At 53.2% G+C, this 25716-nt stretch overlaps 1 protein-coding gene across 1 annotated transcript; it reads right to left on the bottom strand.

Moving 5' to 3' along the window:
• Positions 1-503: 503 nt before the first annotated feature.
• Positions 504-24815, bottom strand: TTC22 (tetratricopeptide repeat domain 22). Its single transcript, NM_001098055.1, has 7 exons — positions 24164-24815; positions 8591-8646; positions 8283-8398; positions 7549-7667; positions 5628-5789; positions 3128-3280; positions 504-2579 (listed from the first exon to the last, which is right to left on the bottom strand). Exons 1-7 carry the CDS (start codon positions 24728-24730, stop codon positions 2043-2045), a joined length of 1710 nt encoding a protein of 569 aa, NP_001091524.1. The 5' UTR covers positions 24731-24815; the 3' UTR covers positions 504-2042.
• Between the last annotated feature and the right edge of the window lie 901 nt (positions 24816-25716).

The raw sequence follows: 25716 nt of genomic DNA, 5'->3' as shown, positions 1-25716 counted from the left end.
TGGGTTCCTGTCTTCCCTGGTGGCTCAGTTGGTAAAGAATAGGCCTGCAATGCAGGAGACCCAGGTTCGATCCCTGGGTTGGGAAGATCTCCTGGAGAAGGAAATGGCAATCCATTCCAGTATTCTTGCCTGGAAAATCCCATGGACAGAGGAGCCTGGTGGACTACAATCCATGGGGTTGCAAGAATCAGACATGACTGAGCGACTAAACCACCACCATCTGTCCTAGGGAAGGTCACAGGTCACTGTCACGGGTAGACAAGGGATGCGGGAGAAGTGGGCAGGCTGCGTGTGCTGCCTGTTGTCCAGTCACCTCCCGGACTCTGCTGCAACGGAGAGGAAGGAAGGAGGGAAAGGAAGTCTTCATGAGTCCTGGGATGGAACTCAGAGGCCTTGGGTGGCCTTACTTTCCAGATTTCACAGGAACCTGGAATGACAGTATTATGCCAATGGATATCACCCAGAGGGCCCTGGGTGACAAGCGACACATAAACACTTAATGCTTCAGTGTTATCAGTTTATTAGTAGTTTTCCAAACCTGAAGAATGCTGTAAGTAAGTTGGAGGGACAGGATGAGGAGGCTAGGGAGTGTGACTCTGAGCAAGCCTCTTCCCTTCCAGGGCTCTCAGTCTTCCCAGAAAGAGAGATCTCTAGGGACCACACTTCTCAGTCTGTTCTGCATCTATCACTGGGGACATGAGAACTAAGGCAGGGGTGCTGGCCTACCCCTGGTACTGTCTAAGTGTCAGGAAAATGAGTGAAGCAGCGAGTAAAACTTTTTTTTTTTTAAGTGGGGGAAGGAAATGCAAAATAAATCACAAACCATTATGGACCGGTATGGGGGTGGGGTGTCTTGCCACTGCGATTACATACAACCAACAGTCTTGTAGTCTGGAAAGAACTTGGTTTTTTAGAGTTTTAAGTTAAATTAGCAATGGCAACCCACTCCAGTACTCTTGCCTGGAGAATCCTATGGGCAGAGGAGCATGGTAGGCTGCACTCCATGGGGTTTCGAAGAGTCTGACTTGACTGAGCAACTTCACTTTCACTTTTCACTTTTATGCATTGCAGAAGGAAATGGCAACCCACTCCAGGGTTCTTGCCTGGAGAATCCCAGGGACGGGGGAGCCTGGTGGGCTGCCGTCTATGGGGTCGCACAGAGTCGGACACGACTGAAATGACAGCAGCAGCAGCAGCTGTTGTTAGTAAGACCATAAGAATCTAGCTTGATAGTTCCCAGATTTGCTAACAATCAAAGCTGAAGTCTTTGACAATAAAATTCTACATCTATGATTCTATAACTTCGATTTCAAGAGTGTAAAATTCCAAGATTTTCTTCAGTGTCTGGTAGAAGGTTTGAGACTGGGCACAGGGGGAACTTCCTTGAGTGGGGCCCTTACATTCCCCAAAGAATAGAGAAGTCAAGAGAAGATTCTACCAATGGGCCTTATTTCAGGGAGTTTGAGGGTCTTTCAGACCAAGTTGGCCAAGAATGAGGCCTGCTGGAAGACTGTTAAGAGGGCAGGAAAGAGCGCTGAGCAGCCAGGTGTAGGCTGCGGCCCTGCCCTTATCTGGCAGCTGTGCCCTCTGCTCTAGCCACGACTTCTCCCAGTGCCAGACCTGAGACCTACTCCAGTAGAGGAGGCCTTATTATAAGGATAGAGCGTGGCTCACGGGAGTCCAGTAACAGGCTCCTGGGTACTAGAGCACCTGCCCAAATGGAGGCAATTATCTTCTGCATCTCTTGGGAGACTCCATGTTACTTTTCTGCATATTTGCACAATTTGGGCCTTCCCATTGGCAGTTTCCCACTGGCCCCTCGCGTCTGCCCCCAGCCTCCCTTGTTCTCCTGGATCAGGCTCTTTTGCCTCCGTGTACACGTCCAACTGTCCTTGTGTCTCAAGGTCCCCATTCCAACTCCCGGAAGAGTCTGATGGGCTTCACTTACCCGCCAGCCTATGGCACAGCGAGCCGGTTTCCAGCGCCTGGACCAGGTCCAACCATCTCCGAGCGGTGGGGAGAGGGGGAAGACTCAGAGACCCTCAGACGGAGAACGCGCGGCGGTCCCGCAGGGAGCTCGCGCCCTCGCCCTTGCGCTCCATGGTCTCGAAGAGCAGCCGCACCAGCGCCGGCCGTCCCTGGGCCACCAAGGCCCGGGCCAGCCCCAGCACCTCGTCCGTGTGCGCGCGCCACACGCGCTGCAGCTCCTGCCGCAGGCGCGCCGCCGGGTACTTGTCCTGGGCGCGCCGCAGCCACACGTCCACCTCTCGGCCCACCTCGCCGTCGCTGAGCTGCGCCTGGCTCCACTGCGCCAGCAGCGCCTCGAGCAGGCAGCCGAAGCCCTCGGCGTGGCTGCAGCCCGCGTCGTCCAGCTCCACGGCGCGCTTGAAGCAAGCCGCCGCGTTGGCCTCCTCGCCCTTGATGCGCAGGCACTTGCCGCGCAGCAGCTGCAGCTCCGGCAGCGTGGCGCCCAGCTCCGACTCGCCGGCCTTGGCCAGGAAGACCAGCGCCTGGTTCAGCGCCGCCTCGTCCACCGCCAGCAGCTCCTGCACGGCGTCCACGCCCATGTAGTAGTAGACCTGGGGTGGGGGCGGCGGCGTGAGCCTTCCTCCCCGGCTCTCTCGCTGCTCCCCCTTCATTCCAGTCTCACTACTTACTGTTTTAAAAATTCCATGCATTCATTCCCACCCTCCCCGCCTTCAACAATTATTCATCGCAAAGTTTGGTCTCCCTCTCCTAGAGAAGGAGACAGTGCTCTCTCTGATTCCAGCTCCAGCCCCACGAATCTCGGCCATATAACCTTGAGCGGGACCCTCTCAGGGCCGCAGTTTTCTCTCACAAAAGATATTGTAATCTCTCGGTGATTATTCCCTGGGCACAGAAGGAATCAGAATAATAGCCCACGCTTTCCGAGCTCTTAGAAAGAACTGGGCCCTGTTCTGAATGCTGTTGGTGCATCACCACCTATAACCCTCCCTGTAGCTGTAGGAGGCAGGTACTACAGGCAGGTTATCAGGCACAAGGATGCCCCCATATGCTTCTGTGTCCTCAGTGCCCTGGCGTGACATAGAGTTAATAGTTTTTGTTTAGTAAGCCATTGACTACCCAAGCCAAGAGGCTGCCTTACCTGGCCGATGTCCAGGTAGGTCTTGAGGCCTGGGCACACCTTGACCACTTCCTCGAGGTCAGCCTTGGCGCAGGCCAGGTGGTTCCTGTCAGGCATGCCCCCAAGCCCCAGCTTGCCTCGCTCCAGGTCGTGCAGGTAGGCTCTGATGTGGATCTGCCCAGAGAGAGTCAGCTGAGGGAAGATGCTCCAAGCCAGGACCCCTGCCCTCCTTGCTGTTGTCAATAAAGCCTGTGTTTTTTTCCTCGACAGCAACTCAGGGAGTTTCTGTGGTGCAGTTGAAAGCCCCTGAGACTGGGACTCAGAAGTGCTAGATCCTGGTCCTGTGCCAGCTTGGACCAGCCTCTTTCTGGGCATTAGTTCCCCTCTCTGTGCAATAAAGGGGGTTGGATGAAGTAAGAGCCATTCATTCATTCTCTCACTCATTCATTCAACAAATATGTCCTGAGTGCCCACCATATACCAGGCCCTGTGCTAGGTACTGGAGTGCAGTGGTGATAAGACAGATGAAGTCCCTGCCCTGGCAGAACTTAACATTCTAGTAGGGATGATGATCATAAACAAGTAAACGGTACCACTTCAAGTGGCGACGAGTACAATGAAAAAATAAACAGGTGATGGGATACAGCTGACTAGGGGAGGGAGTTATTTGAGATGGGATGGCAGCACCGATTTTGTGAGGGTCTGTGTAAGCAAGTAGTGTGGGAAGAATGGCAGGTGGCCCCAGCTTACAAGCATCAAATTACAAATGATTCTAGACCCTTGCTTTCATCACCACTTCCTCCTTTCCCCCCCACATCTGTTTGGAGCATTTAGAAAATCTAGAGGTTCGGGAGAGGTAGGGAAGAGGTGGAGAAAGAGCAAGTAAGAAAAAGGGGTTGTTGTCATTGAAGGTATTAATACTTTATAGCCATCAGTAGGCTCTGGTTCTAAGGTAGCTTTAAGGTGGGGGTGGGGTGGGGGTGGGAATCTTTGGCTTTGGAGCCAGTTGAACTTGGCTGAATTCCAGCCCTTCCTCCTCTTCATTTACATGACCTCTGTGAGCCTCATTTTCCACATCTGAAAAATCAGTACACTAAGATCGTCCTTGGAGAGTTACCGTGACAATGGAGAGAACATGTTCTAGCCGGGACCTAGCAATGGTGGGTGCTCAGTTTATTCACTCATTCAAAAGATCGTCAGGAGCCTGCTATGTGCCAGGTACTGTTCTAGGATATATAGTTGAGAGCAAAATGGCAAATTCCCTGCCCTCGTGGAGCATGTATTTTACCTGGAGGGTGGGGGGAGAGAAATAAACATAAACCAGAAAATAGTATGTTAGGGAATGATAAATGCTAAGAAGAAAAAATAAACCAGCACAGGAGGACACGATGTGCTGGTGAGAGGCTGACATTTTCAGGAGGATGGCTGCTAGCAGCTACCTTTTCAAGCCCTCAGTGAAGTGAGGGAGGAAGCCAATGGGACATCTGGGAGAAGAGCCTTCTAGGCAGAGACCCTAACTAGTAACTGCTGGCAACATGATTATGTCATCAGGACCAAGATCCAGGGAGCAGATTTGCCCTCATGTCCCATGAAAGGTAATAGAGAAGGCTGTTTAGCCTGGAGCAAAGTAAACTCAGAGGTCCAGATCTCTGCCCCCAAGCAGTGCATTCTGTGGGGACTCCTGAGGGCAGATCTGAGACCAGTGTGGGGAAGCCAGAGGCAGGCAGCTCTTGGTTAAATTAGTAATCTGCGGAGCTGAATGACCATAGTGGACTGCCTTAAGAGACAGTGAGCCAGTTAAAAATATACCTAATAATAGTAATCAACCACTTATGAACTCTTACTATGTGCTCAGTACTGAGTTTTAAACACAGAATCTAATTTAAGCCTCATAACAACTCTGTGAGGCAGGTACAATTACCTTCAGCCTGTTTATAGATGAAGAAAGTGGGGCTCGGAATTTAGGCAAGAGTGTAAGTGATGATGTGGGATTTGAACCAAGGCTAGCTGTGTTGAGAGCCAGAGCTGTGCTTTACGACATTAGATTTCCTCCAGTATACCCTCTGCCTTCTACAAGCACCTCCCATACTCCTGGCATCTGCTTTAGATGTGACCTCACTTAGTCTTCTGACAACCTGTTAACACAGATGTTATGATCCGTATCTTCCAGGTTTGGGAATGTAGGTTTGGAGCGGTAAGTGGCTCACTTGTCCCAGGTCCCACAGTGATAAATGGAGAGGCCAGAATTCCACCCAGGTCAGTCTGACTGCCCGAGGTGCTAATCAGAGAGGGGGCTGGTAGGTAGCTGGCCAGGTCATTGTAGAAGGGATGAGCAGTGGGTGGTAAGCTCCTTCATTCTCTACCTTGATAATCTTAGAGAACACAAACTGCGAGCCTTGATGACACCTAAGCGCCCTTCTACCATGAAGGCGCCCTGACCTCTGGGCTCTGGCCACGGAGCCTTGGCCCTTGCTCTCTGATTCTCAATGGCAGAATGAGGCAGAGCTGCAGGCTGACTCACCTTGGCCCTCGTGCAGTATGCCTGCCAGTTGAGCTCTGGATCTCGTAGGACGTCCAGGGCCATATTGCAGGTGCCAATGGCCATGTCCTGCTTTCCAAGGAAGTGGAAGATTTTGGCTAGGCGATTAAGGATGGGAAGTTGGTCCTTGGCAATCTCGATGGCCTGAGTAAGGGACAAGGGTTAGAGCAAACCATCTGTCTGGCTGTTTGCTAGAACTGGAATGTCATCTCTCAGTAGGGCCATATCACCCCAAAATTTTCATCCACCTTCCAGCTCTAAGTGCAATCATATCATGGGGCCCAACACTTTGGGGTACAACTCATTGACACTCAACTCCCAAGAGCCTAACTCACTGCCATGCTCTCTGCCATTTTCATGGACATGTCCGGTGAATCCCTCCAGACCCCAGGTCAACCCCTCTCACTCAGACATATCAATGTGTGCTCCCTCATTTTTCCAGGACAGGTGGGAAGAGGGGCCAGAATCAGCCTCTACATCCCCCAAACTCACACAATGTTTCTACCCGGGCCACAGCACTTGCCCCAATCCTAGTACAGTTACCGACAGCTCCTGCCTTGTGTTTGTTGCTGCCCCTGAGACAGTGAACTCCTGCAGGGCAAGGGCCCCATCTCTCCGCCTCTGTGCTTGGCACAGAGTAGGTTCCCAAGGAGGGTCAAAGGCAGTGTGTTAAATCAGACACAACTCTTGGAGCACACGTGAACTAGAGTTTATGCTCCACTCTGTTCTGAGATCTCTCACCAAGAAACCGCTCATCACCCATCAGCCAACACTGTGACCTGCCCCAGGGCATCATGCTGACTGTACAGGGGGATGAGAATCACAGGGTCCCTGTCCTCCAGGAAAATCTTAAAAAACTGAGCTCAGTGCGAAAATTGCCACCGAAACAAGGTATCAAGAATAAGGCTTGAACAGCACTTTAAAGTTTACGGTAGACAGTTTCATCCACTACCTTCTTTGAACCTCTAAATATCCTAGAAGGTGGACAGATCACATAATCAACATATAAGGAGGTTCAGGGATGGAAGTGACTTGTTTTAGGGTCACAGGGCCTGTGAGCAGAGCTGGCATCCACACTGTGCCAAGCTCATTTTCTCTCCACTGTGCCATGGGGCTGCAAAGGGGAAAAGCCTGAGGGTTCAGTTCAGTTCAGTTGCTCAGTTGTGTCTGACTCTTTGCGACCGCATGGACTGCAGCATGCCAGGCTTCCCTGTCCATCACCAACTCCCGGAGCTTGCTCAAACTCATGTCCATTGAGTTGGTGATGCCATCCAACCATCTCATTCTCTGTCGTCCCCTTCCCCTCCTGCCTTCAATCTTTCCCAGCATCAGGGTCTTTTCCAATGAGTCAGTTCTTTGCACCAGGAAGCCAAAGCATTAGAAAATTGCAACTAGCTTAGAAGATAGGCCTGGAAAATGGGGTAGGCCAGACCAGGTGTCGGAGAAGGCAATGGCACCCGACTCCAGTACTCTTGCCTGGAAAATCCCATGGATAGAGGAGCCCGGTAGGCTGCAGTCCGTGGGGTCGCTAAGAGTCAGACACGACTGAGCGACTTCACTTTCACTTTCCACTTTCGTGCATTGGAGAAGGAAATGGCAACCCACTCCAGTGTTCTTGCCTGGAGAATCCCAGGGACGGGGGAGCCTGGTGGGCCACCGTCTATGGGGTCGCACAGAGCCAGACACAACTGAAGCGACTTAGCAGCAGCAGACCAGGTGTTGGGAGGGTCTGACTCACTTTGCTTTTGTTTGGGATGGAGAGAAAGGTGTGGTGTAAGGGCACTTCCTGAGCAGGGCGGGGAAGTAGGGAGAAACCCGGAGAAGCAGTTGGTTCCAGGGAGAGGAGGCTGGGGTGTCAGGCTTTGTCCAGGTTTGGAGGGTGATTGTAACCAGGGGCACATACCTTGCCAAAGCAGTCCAGGGGATCGGTTCCCGAAAACCCGCAGTCATGGACACCCATGGGCGTGGTGGAGAAGGTGTCCTTCCTCTCCAGCAGCATTCCAAGGTAGCACCAGGCCAGAGCTAGGGGGCGGGGGGAGAGGCGTCTCAGGGAGTAGCATGTGGGGAAGGGGAGAGCAGGCAGGGGCCAGCACCACCCAGGTGTCAGCCCTGGGAGGACAAGGTCAGGGGCAGGGGCAGAAATCACTTCGGGCCACCCAGAGAGAAAGAGAAACAAAGGAGGGCAGAGGGGACTTGCGAGTGAAGGGGGAACGATTCCAGTGCTTGTTTTGTGTTTTCTACATCCCCTAGGGGCCCTCACGGAGGGTGCCTTCTGCTGTCTGACCCCAGCTCTCCCCCAGCTCTGGTCCCTGTGTGACAGTGACCCCTCCCTCCCGTCTCCAGAAGGGCCTTCATTCCCCCACCACAAAACGGGGATAAGAGGCTGAAATGGGGAGAGCTCTGTCTCTCACACTCTGGGTTGCAGACAGGCCTGGACACGTGCCCTTGAAGTGATGTGCAGGCGCATATTCGCTGGGTGTGAGCTCCTTGAGGGGAACAGGGAGTGGAGGGGACAGGCTGAGGGGGAGAGAAACAGAACGAGAGGCGGGGACAGTGACAAGACTGGGAGGGCTGCTGATGCGTGTAGGGAGAGCCCACCCCCTTCCCACTCCCCGCTGCCGCCCCCATGAGCCCGACCTCGGGGGTGGGGGTCTGAGGACTTGAGGACTTGCTGCAGCAGGGCCAGTGTGCGGTTGAAGGCTGGCAGCCTCTTCTGCTCCTTGCTGCCCAGCTCCAGGAATATGCCATCTAACCTGTGCCCGAGAAGGGGATGTGGCTGATCAGGACCCTCCCAGTGGTTCCCAGGTTGCCTCGAGTCCTCCCCAGGGCAGTGGCAGGGAGGGGAACTTGGAGCACCCTTGCCATGGAGATTTCCCCCCTGGGTTCCAGGCCCCACTTTTCCCCCTCGTCCCTCCCCACCATCCCATCCCCACCACCAGCCTGACCTGATGAAGAGCGTTGCCATGGTGAAGTACCAGCCCCTTTTCTCCTCCATTGGGATCTAGGGAAGCAGAGAATGGCTTGTGCTGCTGCTATTGAGGCACTGGGGACATTGTTCATAGAGTCCCATGCTTTCCCTGAACCCCAAGAAGCAGCAAGTACACTCTTGATCATAATCCTGCCTGGTTCTGCCACTGGCTGGCTGGGTGAGCCTGGGCAAGTCACTTCACTTCTCTGACCACAGAGAATTTGACAAGATGACCTGAGTGAATGCCCCAAGCAAGGGGCCCATCACAGAGCAGGGACGGGATACATTTCCTCCCCTCCCCTCCCCTAGGCTCCTGATCCCCCCACCGCAAGGCCCATACTCCACTGGTCACCTTCTCTCTTCCCCGCCATCTACCTGCATCTCCTCTTTGGCCCCATCTCTCGCCTTCCACCTTCCTGAGAAGCCCCTTTGGGCATGTGAGTGAGTTCAGCTGAAGCCCAGGAAGCCCCCCACCCACCCACCAAACTTATTTCCCATTATTATTCTTGCCAACTTTGCTGTGCATTTAGACTGACTTGGGCACCAGATAAAATATTTATGCCGTTATTTATGGGAGTAGCTGCTCCTGCCTCTGGAAGGAATTTTAATGAAAACCAATAAAACCCCCAGTGCATATCAGCAGCTCTGCCTCAGGCTCGGGCCCCTCCCTCCAGATTCATCTCCCGTGGTTGATTTCCAGGCTCCATTCTGCACTCCCCACCCCCCACCCACCATGGCCTTCTCAGCTTAGGGTCCCATTATGCCTCCACCCCCCACCCTCAGTAGTCAGAACCAAGTCTTCAGTCAAGCCAGCATTTCTGGGTATCTGTGGTGTGAGGCCCTGTGTTGGGTGCTTATGGGCTGTGGCACTGAATGGGACCCGCACTCTGGATGGATCACAACCTGCCTGGGAAGACAGACTCAGGCATGAATAATAGGGCTTGAAGGGGCACCTGCCATGTGCCAGGATGTGACACCCATCATCTCAATCTCACAACCCTAAGAGGTAGGCATCACTCCCACTTTACCGAGGCACAAATTGAGGCTCAGAGAGGTAGAATGACTTGCCCAAGGTCACACAGCATGCAAGTGTCAGAGCTGGAATTTGAACCCCATTTGTTAGTCTCCAAAGCCCTTGCTCCTCTCATCACACTGGCTTACCAATAGCTATAATATGAAGCAGAGTTTGATCAAGACCAAGAGGTGGATCTAGACAAATGGAGCAGGAGGGGGATGCCATTTCCAGTCAGAAGACTCAGAAGGTCTCACAGAGGGCTCAGATAGTAAAGAATCTGCCTGCAATGCAGGAGACCCAGGTTCAATCCTGGATTGGGAAGATCCCCTGGAGAAGCGAATAGCAACCCATTCCGGTGTTCTTGCCTGGAGAATTCCATGGCCAGATGAGCCTGACCAGCTATAGTCCATGGAGTCGCAAAGAGTTGAACGCGACTGAGTGACTAACACACACCACACACACACACACACACACACACACACACACACACACACAGGGTGGGCTGTAAGGTGGGTCTTGAATTGGAGTGGTATTTCAGAGGGTGGGGTGGGGCACAAGGGCATTTCAGATGGAGGCTCAGCCTGGACATGTGTGAGCAGTTGAAGAGCATGAAGCACAGTGAGTAAGAATGGAGGCAGTGGGGAGCTAATGCTGGCAACTTAGGCTGTGGCTGTTCTGGGGTGGCCTGTTCAGAGGAAGAGAGGAAGGGGGACCTGTGAGTAAATCCCAGTGAGCTGTGTGACTGCTCATAGGAGAGAGGTGTGAGCCCAGGCCCAAGCCAGGTCTGGTGGGAAAGCCAGACTAAGACACAATGAGCAGAAGGAATACCAGGGGCTGTGGGAGGACGTTTCCTATATGATCCAGGGGGACCCCCAAGGCTTCCAAAGGAGGGCATGCTGGAGCAGGATTCTCAGGGACAAGTAGGAACCACCAAGGTGGATACAGCGAGAGAGGACATCAGATGGAGGGCACATTTGTGCACAAGCTCAGAGACGAGTGAGCAGGTGTGTCAGGGGCTGGATGCAGCCTGGAGTGACCAGCATCCCAGTTATAAGGGGCGAAGGGAAGAGCCAGCAGGGGCACATGGAGGGGCCCCCGAATGCCAGGCTCAGAACCTGGAAGTCATCTGCAAGGCAATGGGGAGTCATAGCAAAGGTTTGAGCTGGGGAGTACCAGGATCCCATGTGTTTTTACATCCACATCACCTTGGAAAGTTACCCTGTTACTTATGTGGGAATATGTGTATGGGGGTTTTGGCTGGGAACAGGGCTGTCTGGAAGGGAGAGCGGCAGGTCTAAGGATTAAGGGGCATCCATGAGAGCTCAGTGGAGAACACTGACCAAAGCAAAAAGCTGGGATAGGCTGCTGGATAAACTTAACCTGCTGTACCTACATAGGACCTGGGACATGGGAAGGGGACTCAGGTTCATAGGCCAAGCTGGCCAAGGACCTTGGCACAAGGTCAGCACCTGTCCACATGAAGGACCAAAGCACGTGTGCTTCAGGCTCCCTGGCTGCCTGTGGGTATGATCCCATGACCTCTGGTTTCATGCCCACTTTGAGGTTGGCTAGGCTGAGTCATGGTGGGGAGACACAGAACCCGCTCCCCTTTTGAGGCTCCTGACAAGGAAACATGACCATAGAGACAGCAGTTGTACTAGACAAGGAGAGGGCTGCAGTGCCCAGAGCAGAGGCTCAGTGGCTAACAGGCCTGGCCACAAGAGGAGGGTGGCCCTGGGTGGATGTGTTACCCCTTAGAGGCTATATCCCTATCTGCAAAAGGGCACTGTGAGGCAGTGCCCAGCCTTCCACAAATATCCATAAATATCTGCCCCCTTTCTCCTGGTTTGGGTTAGAGACGTGCAGGGTTAGGAGTGTCTGGGAGGCTTCTTTGCCCTATTTCACTTCTACATGGAGCGTTGAGGTCTCAGGCTCTGGCATACAGTCATTCTGCCTTACCCACTTTCTAACAGCCCCACCACCACCACTGTGCTCCTGGGGCTTCAGATGCCCCGTAGGGTCCACAGGTTCCCAAGGTTGAAGAGCAAAGTGCTATTCTCAGGCTCTGCCTGGGTCATAGCCACCCTCTTGTTTGGTATTCAAGATGCAAGAAATTAAGTTATGTGTCCAAATCACACAGTTAATAAATGACAGAGTTGGGACATAAACTCATGCCTTCATAGTTCTAGCCCCAATGCCCGTCAACAGCACTCAGTTGTTTTGATCTATCCCGTTATTATATCCCTGAGACCACAAAGGTGAAGCAGCTTGCTCAGGGTGACACACTGGTTACCATCAAGACTCGAAACCCAGTGGTTTCACCACCATTCTGATAGTCTTTAAGCCTGGTAATCGTTTGCACTAAGTAAGCAATACTACCATCTAGTGGCAGACTGCCTGAATTGCCGGGGCAACTCCTGAATGTTAACTCTCTTCCCTTCTACTTGAAGACTAAAACTGATTTTCAGAGAAGTAGCTAGCTGAGTGACATCTCTCTGATAAATTCCAAATGGAGCCCCTCCTCAGATCCCACTCAAGGTACCATTTGAAGGAGGGCTTATAGGGTTGCAAATTAGAAGTGGAGTTAATGGTATAAACAGGCCTGGCTTGAGGCCTCCCTGTGCTTGGGTTCCAACCTTCCATCCCTAGTACAGAGAGAGACCATTCACTCTGCTGTGCAATTCTGGTCCTAAAATGAGCTGTCTCTTTAAAAATCCTTCTGGTTGTAACTGAAGCAGCAGCTGAAGCTGTTACCAAGGGCAACCTGGCAAGCCATGGTGCGTTAAATTAAATTAAACAGGCCTCTGACTGCCCCCCGCCTCCCCTCCTGAAGAAGGGAGGGGGGTGTTCTTCCTCTCTCCTGGAGAATGAAGTTGCTGTGAAACCTCTGATGGCTGCAAGGAATTCACTTCCAGAGTTGATGGCTCCCAGAGGCAATATATTTGGAGGCAGCCCCCTGGGAGGGGGCTGACAGGACCTCTGCCAGGAGAAGAATGTTGACTGAGGGCCGCCCCGGGTGAGCTGGGGCAGGACACCCCACCCTTTCTGTTGTTCATCCTCATCAGAACCCCGTGAGCTGGGGGCTCCAGGGTCTACAGGGGGTGCTGGCCAGTGGGAGAGTCCGCCCAGGCTTCAAGCTGGACGGGCTCAAGTTTGGTGGCTGCTCCGTGGCAGACCTGTGGGAGGGGACGCAGCAGGGCCCCAGCTCCAGCGCTGCCCTGCAGTAGCTGGGTAGATCCTGGTACTAGCTGAGGGTGAGAGTGAGGCACAGGCAAGGGTTCTCAGGACGTTTCCCAGCTCCGCTGAGGCCCTCGCCAATATTTCCCTCACTTTAGAGATGGGCTCACAGAGGCGGAGTCTCCTGATATTTCATGCCAGGTCTCCCTCTTCAAATTCCTGTTGTTACCCCCAACACCTCGCTGCAACTCTGTATGGTGCTTACCATTTACAAAGTGCACTCATTGCAGATGCCAAGTGATCCTCAGAAAGCCCTGTGTGGAATGTAAAGTGGGTCATCATCACCCTGTTAGTACATATGGAAACACTGAGGTGAGATGATGTCCTCAAAGACACACGACTAGTGTGACAGCCTGGACTGAAACCTGCAAATGCTGGTTTTTTTGCTATATGAATAAAAGTGCATTTTATTGAGCACTTACTATAAACAAGGCACATAATTTACATGGGTTATCAAGAATTATACAATTATCCCGATTTTACAGAAGAGGCACCTGTGGCCCTAAGTGGCCCTGCTAGACGGTAGCAGACCTGGGAACCCAGCAGCTTAGCCCCAGAGTCCCTGCACCTAACTACTCCAGATGCTGCTGCTGCTGCTGCTAAGTCCCTTCAGTCGTGTCTGACTCTGTGCGACCCTATAGACGGCAGCCCACCAGGCTCCCCTGTCCCTGGGATTCTCCAGGCAAGAACACTGGAGTGGGGTGCCATTGCCTTCTCCAAACTACCCCAGATGAGTGGTTCTCAAAGTGGGGTCTCGTGACAGTAGCATCAGCATCACCTGGGAACTTGACAGAAACACTGTACGAGACTCTCGCACTGTGGATAGCGGAGGGAAAATGGCAGGCCAACGTATCTCTTTTTAACAGAGCCGAAGGATCAGCAGTTGTGATCCACAGGGTAGCCTGAAGATCCACGCTGCCACAGCTGGGTGGGTAATCGACAAAGGTGGGTGATCTGGTAGAACCTATAGTGAATATCAGGGTTAGGATGAGACCCTACAGAGCAGGTGTGTGCTAACTTGGCAGATACAAGGATGGGTCTCAGATGGCTAGTCCGTTTACTTCAAAAGGTGACCCTCAAAGAAGGAAATGGGCTCAGCTGGTAAAGAATCCGCCTGCAATGCGGGATACCTGGGTTCGATCCCTGGGTTGGGAAAATCCCCTGGAGAAGGGCAAGGCTACCCACTTCAGAATTCTGTACAGTCCATGGGGTTGCAGAGTCGGACGCGACTGAGCGACTTTCACTTTAGCTACTTTAGGGGATTTCAGCAGAAGCTCTCTTAATATGCCAATGGCTTATTAATCTACATGTGTCTGCACAGGCTCTGTGTGTGTGCACAGGCTCTGTGTGTGTGCACGTGTGCTCAGTTGCGTTCAGTTCTTTGTGACCATTGATTCTGAAGGAAATGTCTGCCTTGCAGTTCAAACTTTGCCCCTGAGGACTTTGTAATCTGTGTTTCAGAGTCAGTTCCTGAGAGCTGACTAATTCTCTTTCAAGGGAGGGGCAATGAGAAGGAGGAAAGAGAATGAATATTTCTCGACCATTGACTGTCCACTGGGCACTTCCGTGCACTGTGGCCCTGAACCTGCAAAGCAGACTGAGAAGGTGGAACACATCCTCCTCCTTTTACTGGTGAGGAGAGAGAGACTACGAGAAGAGCTGCAGCCAGCCCCACAGGTCAGGGGGAAAGTACCAGGATTCAAGTTCAGATCTGCCTCCCTCCAGCGCCCCTGTTCTTTCCACCTCATCACACGGACCCTGTGGAGGCTGATGCTGCAGAAATAAAAGTCACCAGGTGGAAGGCCTCAGAAATAAGCTCTTCCTGCTCAACTGGAATGTCCTCAGTGATGACACAGAGCAAGCCTCTGGGCTCTGCACGCGGAGCCCCACCCCACCCCACCTGGCTCCCATGGGGGCCTGCCCCAGAAAGGCAGGGCAGGTGAGGTTCCTACTCACCCAGCTCCTGCCTCAGTGGGGGTAAACAGAGGGCTGGGATGGGAGTTGCCCCCCACTGCCTCTACCTCCCCCAGGGTTCCTGGAAAGCCTACTGGCCCAGCCTGGGCCTCAGTTTCCACGTCTACAAGCGGGGATGATCCACTGGTCTTGCCTCTCACAGGTGTGTGGGTGAGAGTGGTCCAGCGTGACTGGGCAGAGGGGGCTGGGGGCTGGGTGCTGAGCCATGGAGGTGAGCTACCTGTTCAGCCCTGACTGGGTTCCCTGCATGGTCTTCATGGATTTTAAGATCAGAGCAGATGGACGGTAGCTCCCCATTGTCACCCCCTTTCTGGTCCTAGATCCAGAGCCATTTCTCTAGTCCCTGGTCCCTAGAGAAAAGGGACTCTGTCTAGTCCCAGGTCCAAACCCGACTCTGGCGCTGGGTGGATCTGACGAAGTCTCCTGCCCTCTGTGGTAATAACAGTGATGCCTGCATTTTCTCAGCTCCTCCTGTGAGTCTGGGCTGTGTGCGCCCTTAACACACTTCTGTCTTTCCTCCTATAAAGAAGGCAGTTGGGTCAGAAGATGCTAAAGGCAGCTTTGGCTCTGGGGTCCTATATCAATGAGGAGGGGAGAACCAGTTTTCCAGATGGCCAGAAACAGAGGGAATGAAGCCAGCAGCAAACTCAGAAAGTGCTGTTATGGCACCGAGGCCATTAGAAGGCTGGGGCCAGAGCTCGGGAAAACTGTCCCTCAGCCAAGGCTTTGTGTTGGAGAGACCTGAGTCCATTTCCAGCCAGCCACTTATGACTGTGTGCCCTTGAGCAAGTTCCTACACATCCTGGAGCCTGAGTTTGCTCATCTGTAGAATGGCGTTAGTAACAGTTCTGATTCCCCAGCATTTCTAGGAGGTGCAAGTGAGATAATCTGTGAAGAGCACACGAGTGCACAGTCTCTAGCTCATTGTCCAGTGTCAGTCATCCAGCTCCTTTTCTAGCGGAACCAAATCAAATCACTCAGATTTGTGGAGCCATGAATGTATGTATACGTGTGTGTGTGTGCACGTGCACGCGTATGCCTGTGTGTTTGCAAGCACCATGTGAGGAGAAACCTTGCCCATGATCTCAAAAGTTGGAGATCAACTCTGAAGTCTTCAAAGCACCATTCCTGACGTTCCCCAAGCTGTGGTTTCCTCCTCCTCTGTGTGTTTATGTGTTTTCTTCTGCCAGGAGGTTTGTTTCTTCCCCCACCTCTTGATCTCAAAGCCCTTCCTGTCCCTGAAATCAGCCCGGCCACCACTTCAGTCCAGTGACAGAGGAGGACTTTCCTACCTCGCACAGTCACTCAGGCAGGGCTAAGCCAGGAAACCAAATCCTGAGCCCTGGCTCCCAGTGGGGTCTTCTCCCAATTTCATTGTTCTTTTCCCAAAGCTGGCTCTGGGCAGAGTTGAGGGCAAGCTCAGGGGCAGGAGGAAGCCTGAGGAGGCAGACAGGAGGGTGGGTGCTCACTTAGAAGGAGTCTTGGCTGACCCATCAGGGGTTGAGGATGAGCAGGCCACATCCAGCCAGGCTTGCTGGGGCTGGCCTTCCCTCTGCGACCCCGTTACCTCCTCCCACACCCCCCGTCAGGCTGGTACCACTGTCTCCATTTCACAGAGGGAGACACGGACACTTAGAGAGGTTGCACAGCCGGCCCAGGTCACTCAGGGTGTCCTGCATCTGGCAGACTGTGGGATCCCAGCAGTGCCTCTGTGTGCACAGTGGGCCCAGTCGCCAGGGTCTTGGGCAGCTGCATTGCTGCGGGGGGATGACTGGGAGAGTGGGAAGGGAGGCTGGGGGAGACAGGGATGTGGGGAGAAGAAATCTATTGAGAGGGCAGCTCCTTGAGGAGTTCTCTGGTCCTGGCCTCCCTGATGGTGGCAGAGGTGTGTGTGTGTGTGTGTGCCTCCGATGGTGGCAGAGGTGTGTGTGTGTGCATCTTCCTGATGGTGGCAGAGGTGTGTGTGTGTGTGTGTGTGTGCGTGTGCCTCCCTGATGGTGGCAGGGGGTGTGTCTGTGTGTGTGTGTGCGTCTTCCTGATGGTGGCAGAGGGGTATGTGTGTGTGTGTGACTCTCTGATGGTGGCAGAGGGGTCTCTGTGTGTGTGTGTGTGCCTTCCTGATGGTGGCAGAGGGGTGTGTGTGTGTATGTGTGTCTCGCTCCCTGCTGGTGGCAGAGGTGTGGGTGTGTGTATGGGTGTGTGGGTGTGTGCATACCAGGGACCCTGGATGTTGACCAGCAGTGACCTCTTGGCCCTTCCTGCTAGGTCCCAACCCGCTGGGTGCGGCGACAGTGTGGAATGCCCACACCTTTGTTTGTGAGGCTGGCTGTTGGGCCTCCCAGCACCGGCTCCGTCCTGCCCGCCCCAGCTGGCCAGGTGAAATCTGGATAGCCTGTGTGTCACCTTGAGCCTGTTCTGTCCTCTGTGCGACAGAGAATCACAGCACCCAGCAGCAGTGTGTGTGTGAGGTTTGATGTGCTAAAATGAAATGTGCTAATGAACGTAAAACTCAGCTCCGCGCTGGTTCCTATTACACCCAGAGCCAGCCCTGGTCCAGAAGCAGGGATGAAAGATCTGCATGAGCGTGTGTATGTGCATGTGGGTGAGTGTGTGAAGCCACCAATATTCTAGGAAAAGAGGGAGGAACTCACATAACCGAGTCAGCTTGGGACAGAGATTTTGTTTTCAGAGAAAAATAAGTTTGTTACCTTATTTTAGAAAAATAATAGGAATTTTAAGACTAAAAAACCAAATTAAATTTATCAACAGTCACAAATTCCTCTTAGGTCCAACCCTGTGCCAGACGCTGGGAGGCAGATAGAGACAGAAGGCTCACCCTCTTGGGGGCAAGAGAGAAACTGCTTGGTGATGAGTCAAAGGCTGAGAACAGCTCTCCTGTGGAGCAAAGCCCAGGGCCGTGGGGGCCCTGGATGGGGAGGGCAGGCAAGGGGCTGGGCCCCACCGTGATCTGCACTCCACCTGGAGCCCTGCGTAGTCTCTTTCTTACTCCTCACAGCAACCCTGTGAGATGATGTTAGAATCCCAGCTTGCAGATAAGGAAACTGAGGCTCAAAGAAGTGAAGTGACTTGCCCTTAACCACCTGGTAAAGGAGGAAGAATTTAAAGTCTATCTGTCTAACTCCAAAGGGTTTGCTCTTAATACCTTTCAGCCTCAAGACTCCACCAAGAATCCATCTAGGACTGTGTGGAGGGCTGACGGGGGAGGAATGATGGATAAAACAATCTGCCTCATCATATTTTTGTAACTTGAAGATGAGGAAAGAGAGGGAACGAAGGGCTGAGAGGGAAGTCATAGACACCCACTCGCACACAGATACGCTGCTTGTTTTTGGATTATGGTCTGAATTACTAACTTTTATAACATTTTCTCTTGTAATTTTAGTTAGCAGATGAGCAGCTGTCATTGATTCTTTGGCTGACCTTTATTCTTTGAGGTCTGGGGGTCTCCTCCCTGCCTGGGATAGTCCCAGCCCCCTCAGGATGAGGAACCTCTTAGAGCCGCTGTACTGGGCAGGTGGGACCCCCCGTCACGGCTCCTGTGGGTGGCAACCCTCTCAGTGATGGGTTCCTCAGCTGCTGCTCCACTGTCCCCGCTTCTTCGCCAGCCCAGTGCTGACTTCACCTCTGCCCTCATCCTGCCTACCCCCCACCTGCACACATGGCAACCCTAGGTTTCCAGGAGGCAGCCCTGGCGGGGGGCTCCCCTCCCCACCCCACTGGCTATCTGCACTATCCTTATTGCACCCCACTTCTCCAACCTCTCCAGAAAGAGCAAAGGCTTTGGAATCAGACAGAGTGGCGTGAACCCAACTGCCCCTTACTAGCTCTGTAGTCTTGGGCAGGTTACTTAGCCTTGCTATGCCTCAGTTCCCACACCTGTAGAATGGGATCAGAGGGATCTTGTGAAGACTAAGATGAAATCCGCAAGGCACCCGGAGAAGAATATTCTTCTTCTGCATGCTGAATATGCTGAATATTCAAGCAGAATATTCATGAATATTAATTATTGTGTGAAAGTGTGCATTGTACGAAGGAAGGCTTCAACATGGAGGTGAAATTTGAGCTGGGTTTTGATGAATGGAGCTTGCTTTCTAGGCAAAGAGAACAGTTCCTGCGTTGGGAGGTGTGAAATAGCACAGCATGTTTGGAGAAGTATGAGTAGTTTAGAGTCCCTGGGAAGTAAGAGTAGGGATTCCCTGGCTGTCCAGGGGTTAGGACTTGGTGCTTTTTCTGCAGGGGCTCTGGGTTCAATCTCTGGTCTGGGAACTAACCTCCGACAAGCATGGCAGCCAAGGGGAGGGCGGGGACAGGAAATGCAGCTGAGGAGGGCAGGAATCAGGCTTCAGAGTCCATATCAGCAGGGCCACACTCTCCTCCCCCTGGGAAGCTTCCAGCCACCCTCTTTCCAGGCCTCACCCCGTGCTCCAGTTCAGCTGTCACCAAAGGACCTTTGCACATACCACGCCCCTGCCAGGAGTGCCCCCCGCCCCGCGCCCCAGATTCCTGCCAGGACACTCCTGCTTCTTCCCAAAGCCTCCCCCAGTCACCTGTACTGAAAGGAACTGCGCCCTCTCTGAAGCTCAGTTATTGTCACTCTATGCCCAGGACCTCAACTTGGCAGGTCCCCGTTGATTCCAACACAGGTCTTGATGTCCCCAAAGTGGATTTCCCTTGTAATCCTCTTGGGGGGGGGGGGGCGGGCGGTGTCCTGTTTTTGGTTCAGAAACTATGGTCTCTGGTGTACAGAGATGGAAATACCAGATCACTTGACCTGCCCCTTGAGAAATCTGTATGCAGGTCAGGAAGCAACAGTTAGAACTGGACATGGAACAACACGTCCAGACTGGTTCCAAATAGGGAAAGCAGTACATCAAGGCTGTATATTGTCACCCTGCTTATTTAACTTTTACGCAGAGTACATCATGAGAAATGCTGGGCTGGAGGAAGCACAAACTGGAATCAAGATTGCCAGAAGAAATATCAATAACCTCAGATATGCAGATGACACCACCCTTATGGCAGAAAGCCAAGAAGAACTAGAGAGCCTCTTGATGAAAGTGAAAGAGGAGAGTGAAAAAGTTGGCTTAAAACTCAGCATTCAGAAAACTAAGATCATGGCATCTGGTCCCATCACTTCATCGCAAATAGATGGGGAAACAATGGAAACAGTGACAGACTTTATTTTCTTGGGCTCCAAAATCACTGCAGATGGTGACTGCAGCCATGAAATTAAAAGACGCTTGCTCCTTGGAAGGAAAGTTATGACCAACCTAGACAGCATACTAAAAAGCAGAGACATTACTTTGTCAACAAAGGTCCATCTAGTCAAAGCTATGGTTTTTCCAGTAGTCATGTATGGATGTGAGAGTTGGACTATAAAGAAAGCTGAGTGCTGAAGAACTAATGCTTTTGAACTGTGGTGTTAGAGAAGACTCTTGAGAGTCCCTTGGACCCAGGGACCCAACCAGTCCATCCTAAAGGAAATCAGTCCTGAATACTCATTGGACCCAGAGACCCAACCAGTCCATCCTAAAGGAAATCAGTCCTGAATACTCATTGGAAGGACTGATGCAGAGGCTGAAACTCCAATATTTTGGCCACCTGATGCAAAGAACTGACTCATTTGAAAAGACCCTGATGCTGGGAAATATTGAAGGCAGGGGGAGAAGGGGATGACAGAGGATGAGATGGGTGGATGGCATCACTGACTCAATGGGCATGAATTTGAATAAACTCTGGGAGTTGGCAATGGACAGGGAGGCCTGGCATGCTGCAGTCCATGGGGTCACAAAAAGTCGGACATGACTGAGCAACTGAACTGAACTGGTGTACAGAGCTAAGAGATGATTGTCACCTGGCACAGGCTATGCAATAAATATCTGTGACCTCAGCCAGTCATAGGCACATCTGACTCATCCCTTTGCACCACTCCCCTAGAGACGGGACTCCAAGAGGTCTAGTTAATGAAGGAACAAATGTTTGCTCCTCCCTTTGTCCATGAGCTTCTGAAAGGCAGGAGTTCTTAAAGATAGGGCCTGGCACACAGTAGGTGCTCAATAAATGTTAGGCTGAGCATGTGTCTCTCAGACTTGCCCATAATTTACCAGTTTATGGGCACCTTTACCCCACGATTTGATTGGATAATTACAGTAAACTATTGTTTAATGTTTATAAAGCAGACATGAGGCCAGAGATGAAAAGTGACTTGTCCAAAGTCACACAGCAAAATAATAAGAGCTGGGTGCTTTAACTCAAGCCTTCTGCTCTGACTATACAAAATCATCATGGTCTTCCTGATTGTGACTATTTCTTGAGCATCTGCTCTGTGTAGATAGTTTATAAGCACATGCATGTGTGCGTGTTAAGTTGCTTCAGTCGTGTCCGACTCTTTGCGAACCTTTGGACGGTAGCCCACCAGACTCCTCTGTCCATGAGATTCTCCAGGCAAGAATATTGGAGTGGGTTACCATGCCCTCCTCCAGGGGATCTTCCTGACCCAGAGATGGAACCAGTGTCTCTTATGTCTCCTGCATTGGAAGGTGGGTTCTTTACCACTAGAGCCACCTGGAAAGCCTATTTATAAGCATGATCTCTCCTAATCCTCAGATGATGAAATGGAGGGAGGGCTCCAAATCCCCAGCTGTCTCCTGGGATTGATGGGGGCTGACCACAGCTACTCTGTGCAGACCTGGGGAGCTGCCACTGGGCCAGGCACAAGGATACGGCACAGGGCCTGGCAGCCACCTCCCACCTGAAGACATTAGTTCCCTCCCTGAAGCATTGGGCAGGGCCCCAATTGCCATTCTCTCTGGCGGTCCCTAAAGAGGAGGGTGTGAACACACCATGGTGGGGCAGACCAGCAGCAGGGAGGGAGGAGTCAGCCTTTATTCCATTTCTATGCCCAAACCTCTGCCTCCCTCCCCACTTCCTCCGGGAAGCCTTCCTCCAGTGAGCCCCCTCCTGAGAGCAGGAAGGAACCTTGGAGACCATCCAGTGCCCCCTTCCCACTCCCCTTTCGCAGTGGGGAAACTGCAGCCCAGACAGGAGAAGGCCCCAAGGTGGGTGGCTGCAGCTGAGATGAGAACCCAGGCCTCCTGGTCCCCAGTCCAGGGCTCTTCAGGCCCCATTCTGAGACTGTGACCACAGTCAACATATACTGAGCTGGCCAAGTCTTCCCTGGAGAGCAGCTGACATTCAGGGCCTCAGACTCAGGCTTTAAAACAGATCTGGGGTCGTCTGTGATCCTGCTGTCCCTGTGCAAGCTCTATTCTAGGTGCTTTCCAAACATCAGCTCTTAGTTATGACATCTACCAAATGATGATGTCTGCATTTTACAGATGAGGAATCCTAGGGTACAAGTACCATTATTATCCCCACTTCATAGAATGGGAAGCACAGTGATGCTAAGAACCAATTAGAGGTGAGAGCATGAAGGACTGGGATTGGGACCTGGATTGTCTGACTCAGCGCCTACCGTCTTAACCTCCACCCTGCGCTACTCCCCTTAAGTCAAGCCCGTGCCTCCCACATAGCACTCCCTGAGGTCTTAACTCCACATTTCCTCTTAAGCTTTGGTGGAAAATGTTCCAAGGGGGTGTGCAGAGGCCTTGTGAATGCAGCCATCCTACTCATGTGAAAGCTTGTTGTCATTTAACTATCACAAACCTAAACCATGATAAAAAAAAAAAAAGTCATCATTACCAACTCAATCCTGCCTGTGCTATGCCTTCAAGGAAAAGTCACGGTACCTCTCTGAACTGTGGTTTCCTCTTCTGTAACAGAAGGATAAGGCCCTCTATATCAGTGTCAGCCATCTAATGCAAGCAGCCTTTGGGATGGCCCCCAGTGATCCTCATCACCTGGTATTCATGTCCCTGTGTAACCCCCTCTCTTTGCATGGGGGCTGGACCTAATGACTTGCTTCTAATGAAGGGAAAACTGACGGGATATCCATGAGAGAAGGACCTGTGGGAGGTCTCTGACCAATAGCCAGTGAGGAATTGAATTCTGCCAACAGCCAAGTGTGTGAACTTGGAAGGAGATCCCCTCAGCTCCCCCAGGCTGAGCAAGCCTTCAGATGAGACTGCAGCCTAGAGGCACCTACTGAACCATGCCTAGGTTCTTGAGCACACACACTCTGAGACCATCAGCGCTTGTTGTTTTCAAGCTGCTAAATTTCAAAGGATGTTTGTTATACAACAATGGGTAACTCATATACCCAGGATTTGTCTGTTTAGTGCCAGGCCTACGCCACACAGACATTCACTCAAGAAAGCGCTGCTGTGTCCAGGTACCATGCCAGGTACTGAGTTTACAGACAGACATCTCTACTCTCAAAACCTCAAGGTTGAGCTGGGGAGACAGACTTGTAAACGGACAGTGTGAGCAACATTGTAGGAGTCCCAAGGATGTCCTAACCCAGCCTGGTGAAGTCAGTGGAGGGGATGTCTGAGAGTAAGGAGAACCTTCCAGGCAAGGGTGGAGCAAAGGGCACTTCAGAAAGAGGCTGAAGACGTGCCAAGGTGGGCTGTAAGGAGACCTGGCCCACAGGAAGCAAGGGCAAAAGCTTGGCTGGAAGGGGGAACATAGAAGAGGGAAGGCAGACAGCAAGATCACAGAGGCTCTCCAGTGCCCACCAGAGAGCCTGAGACTTATCTGCTAGGCAGTGGGGAGTCACTGGGCGTTGTAAGCGGCTGAGGGATGTGACCAGAAAGGTTGAGCAACATGAACACTGGCAGCAGGGTTGGGGCAGAAGGGTCAGGGCAGAAACCCAGGCAGGATGATGGCGACCATATTGGTACAGGCAGGGAATGATGGAGGATGGGTTGGCGGAGGGAGGCATTAGAGGAGTGGATAGGCCACGGGTATATGAGGAGGTGGGATGGACGGAATCTGGGGTCTGAGTGGATGGGGATGGTGGGTGAGGAGGAGAAAGGAGTCAAGAATGCTGCCAGTTTCTGGCAGGATGCAGAGCTGTGCCTTATAGCGAGGTGGGTGCACACAGATGCAGGGATAGGTACTTGGAGGAACAAGATGACAGGGGTGAGTTGGTGTGCTGAGTTTGCGGTACTGCCAGCAAAGAAACCTAGGCAGGCTAACCGGCTGGAATGTGGGTCCACTCCCTAGTCCAGCAGAGAAAAGCTACAAGCCCAGTCTGGGACTCAAGACGGGAGAGGCACACTGGAATGGTGTTCCGGAAGCCAGCGGGCCGGGGCCAGGGGAGAGTGTGGGGCCATGGGCGTCCCTGTGGACGTTAGGGGCCGCGACCCCAGCCAGCCCTCCCAACCTGGAGACGTCACCTACCTGCTGCGCGTAGCCCAGCGCCTTGTCGTAGAGCGCGATGCCAGCCTCCAGCACGCGAGCTCGCTCCTCCGGGCTGGCGCAGCCCACGTCGAAGCCGTGCGCATAGCCCTGCTCCGCCAGGCAGCGCGCGGCGCGGAGCTGGGGGTCCTCGGCTGCCCCGCGGTCCCCCGCCAGGCCCATGAGGCTGGCCAGCTGCCCGGCGCACGCCTCCTCCTCTTCCTCCTGCCCCAGCCGCCCGTACACGTGCGCCAGATTGGCCCAGGCATTGAGGTTACCCGGATCCTCGCGGGCCACCTCGAGGAAGCGCTCGCGGGCCTCCTCCAGCTCCTCCAGGTAGAAGGCGAAGGCTCCCAGGAGGTGGCGCACGGCGGGGCGCTGCGGAGCGGATGCCAGCTCCAGCTCCTGCCGCAGTCCCTCCCGCTGCAGCTTCAGGTCCCGGGCGCGGAGCGAGACCGGCGAGCGCGGCTCGAAGTTCAGCTGCATCTCCAGGTGGAAGTGGCCCGGGAGGTAGTCCAGGTCGTCGATGAGGGCGTCCAGGTCCTCGGCCGCGACCTCGGGCTCCGCCATGGCTGCCCGGCGGCTCCCCGGGCCTGGCCCCCAAGGCTGCAGTGGAGGGGCGCGCCCCTCTAGCGAGCCCGGCGCGGGAGGCGCGGGTCAGCGCGCAGAAACCTGGGGCACAGCCACCTCCCATCCCCGGCGCCGCCCGCCGGTGGGTGGGTCAGAGCCACTCAGGAGCGCCCTGTGGGTGTTTCCGCTTTCGCTGCTCAGTGGCTTTTAGACGCCTGCATTGCACAACCAGGTGTGCCTGATACACTGATGTAGTGCCAAATGCGGGGCGTGTAACGCCCAGTACCTGGCAAAAGGTGTGCTTTTACTTTCTCTGCTCAGCAGATGAGAAAAAGTGAAGCTCAGACGAGAAAAGTACTTGCCCAGGTCACAGAACTGGGTGTGCCCAAGCAGGCCTGGAACCCAGTCTGCTGAACCCCAAGCCAGTCCCTTCCTCCGTGAGCACTCCTCCACCCTGCGTGAGTTCACCTAGTCAGGCCTGGCCCTTCCAGTCGGCACCAAAGCTGCCCTCACTCCTGTAGCTGTCCCAGTTCCTCCACGCTCCTCAGTGTTTGCTTTACCTGTCCCCTTCTGCAGATCTTCCTTAGCTGTTATTCATCAGGTCTCCCCACTTGGGATTTCTCTGCCTCCTCTCTGCCCTGCAGTGGGGCCCCAGTGGAAAGACAGGGATTCCTGTGCTGCTTTTAATCCCTGATACCGTGTGAATGGGGCTTCCCTTGTGGCTCAGAGGTAAAGAATCTGCCTGCAATGCAGGAGTCGGAGGAGATGCAGGTTCGATCCCTAGTTCGGGAAGATCCCCTGGAGGAGGGCATGGCAACTCACTCCGATATTCTTGCTTGGAGAATTCCATGGACAGAGGAGCCTGGTGGGCTACAGTCCATAGGGACGCAAAGAGTTGGACACAACTGAAGTGACTTAGCACAGTGTGTGAATGAGTGACGCATCCAATGTGTGAATGAGTCTCTAGATTTTTTCACACTTTATTC

Source organism: Bos taurus, chromosome 3 (assembly GCF_002263795.3).
Source record: "Bos taurus isolate L1 Dominette 01449 registration number 42190680 breed Hereford chromosome 3, ARS-UCD2.0, whole genome shotgun sequence".
Lineage (NCBI taxonomy): Eukaryota > Metazoa > Chordata > Mammalia > Artiodactyla > Bovidae > Bos > Bos taurus.
The sequence above is the reverse complement of the archived record's forward strand: the minus strand, read 5'-3'. Positions and strand labels throughout refer to the sequence as shown.

Bases quoted from the DNA above. Each gene is read 5' to 3' on its own strand.
- TTC22 (NM_001098055.1), bottom strand. From the start codon at position 24,730: ATGGCGGAGCCCGAGGTCGCGGCCGAGGACCTGGACGCCCTCATCGAC. The intron at 8,399-8,590 runs GTCAGGCTGGTG...TCTCGGGCACAG, and splicing joins ATGGCAACGCTCTTCATCAG to GTTAGATGGCATATTCCTGG. The intron at 3,281-5,627 runs GTGAGTCAGCCT...CTCTCTGGGCAG, and splicing joins CATACTGCACGAGGGCCAAG to ATCCACATCAGAGCCTACCT.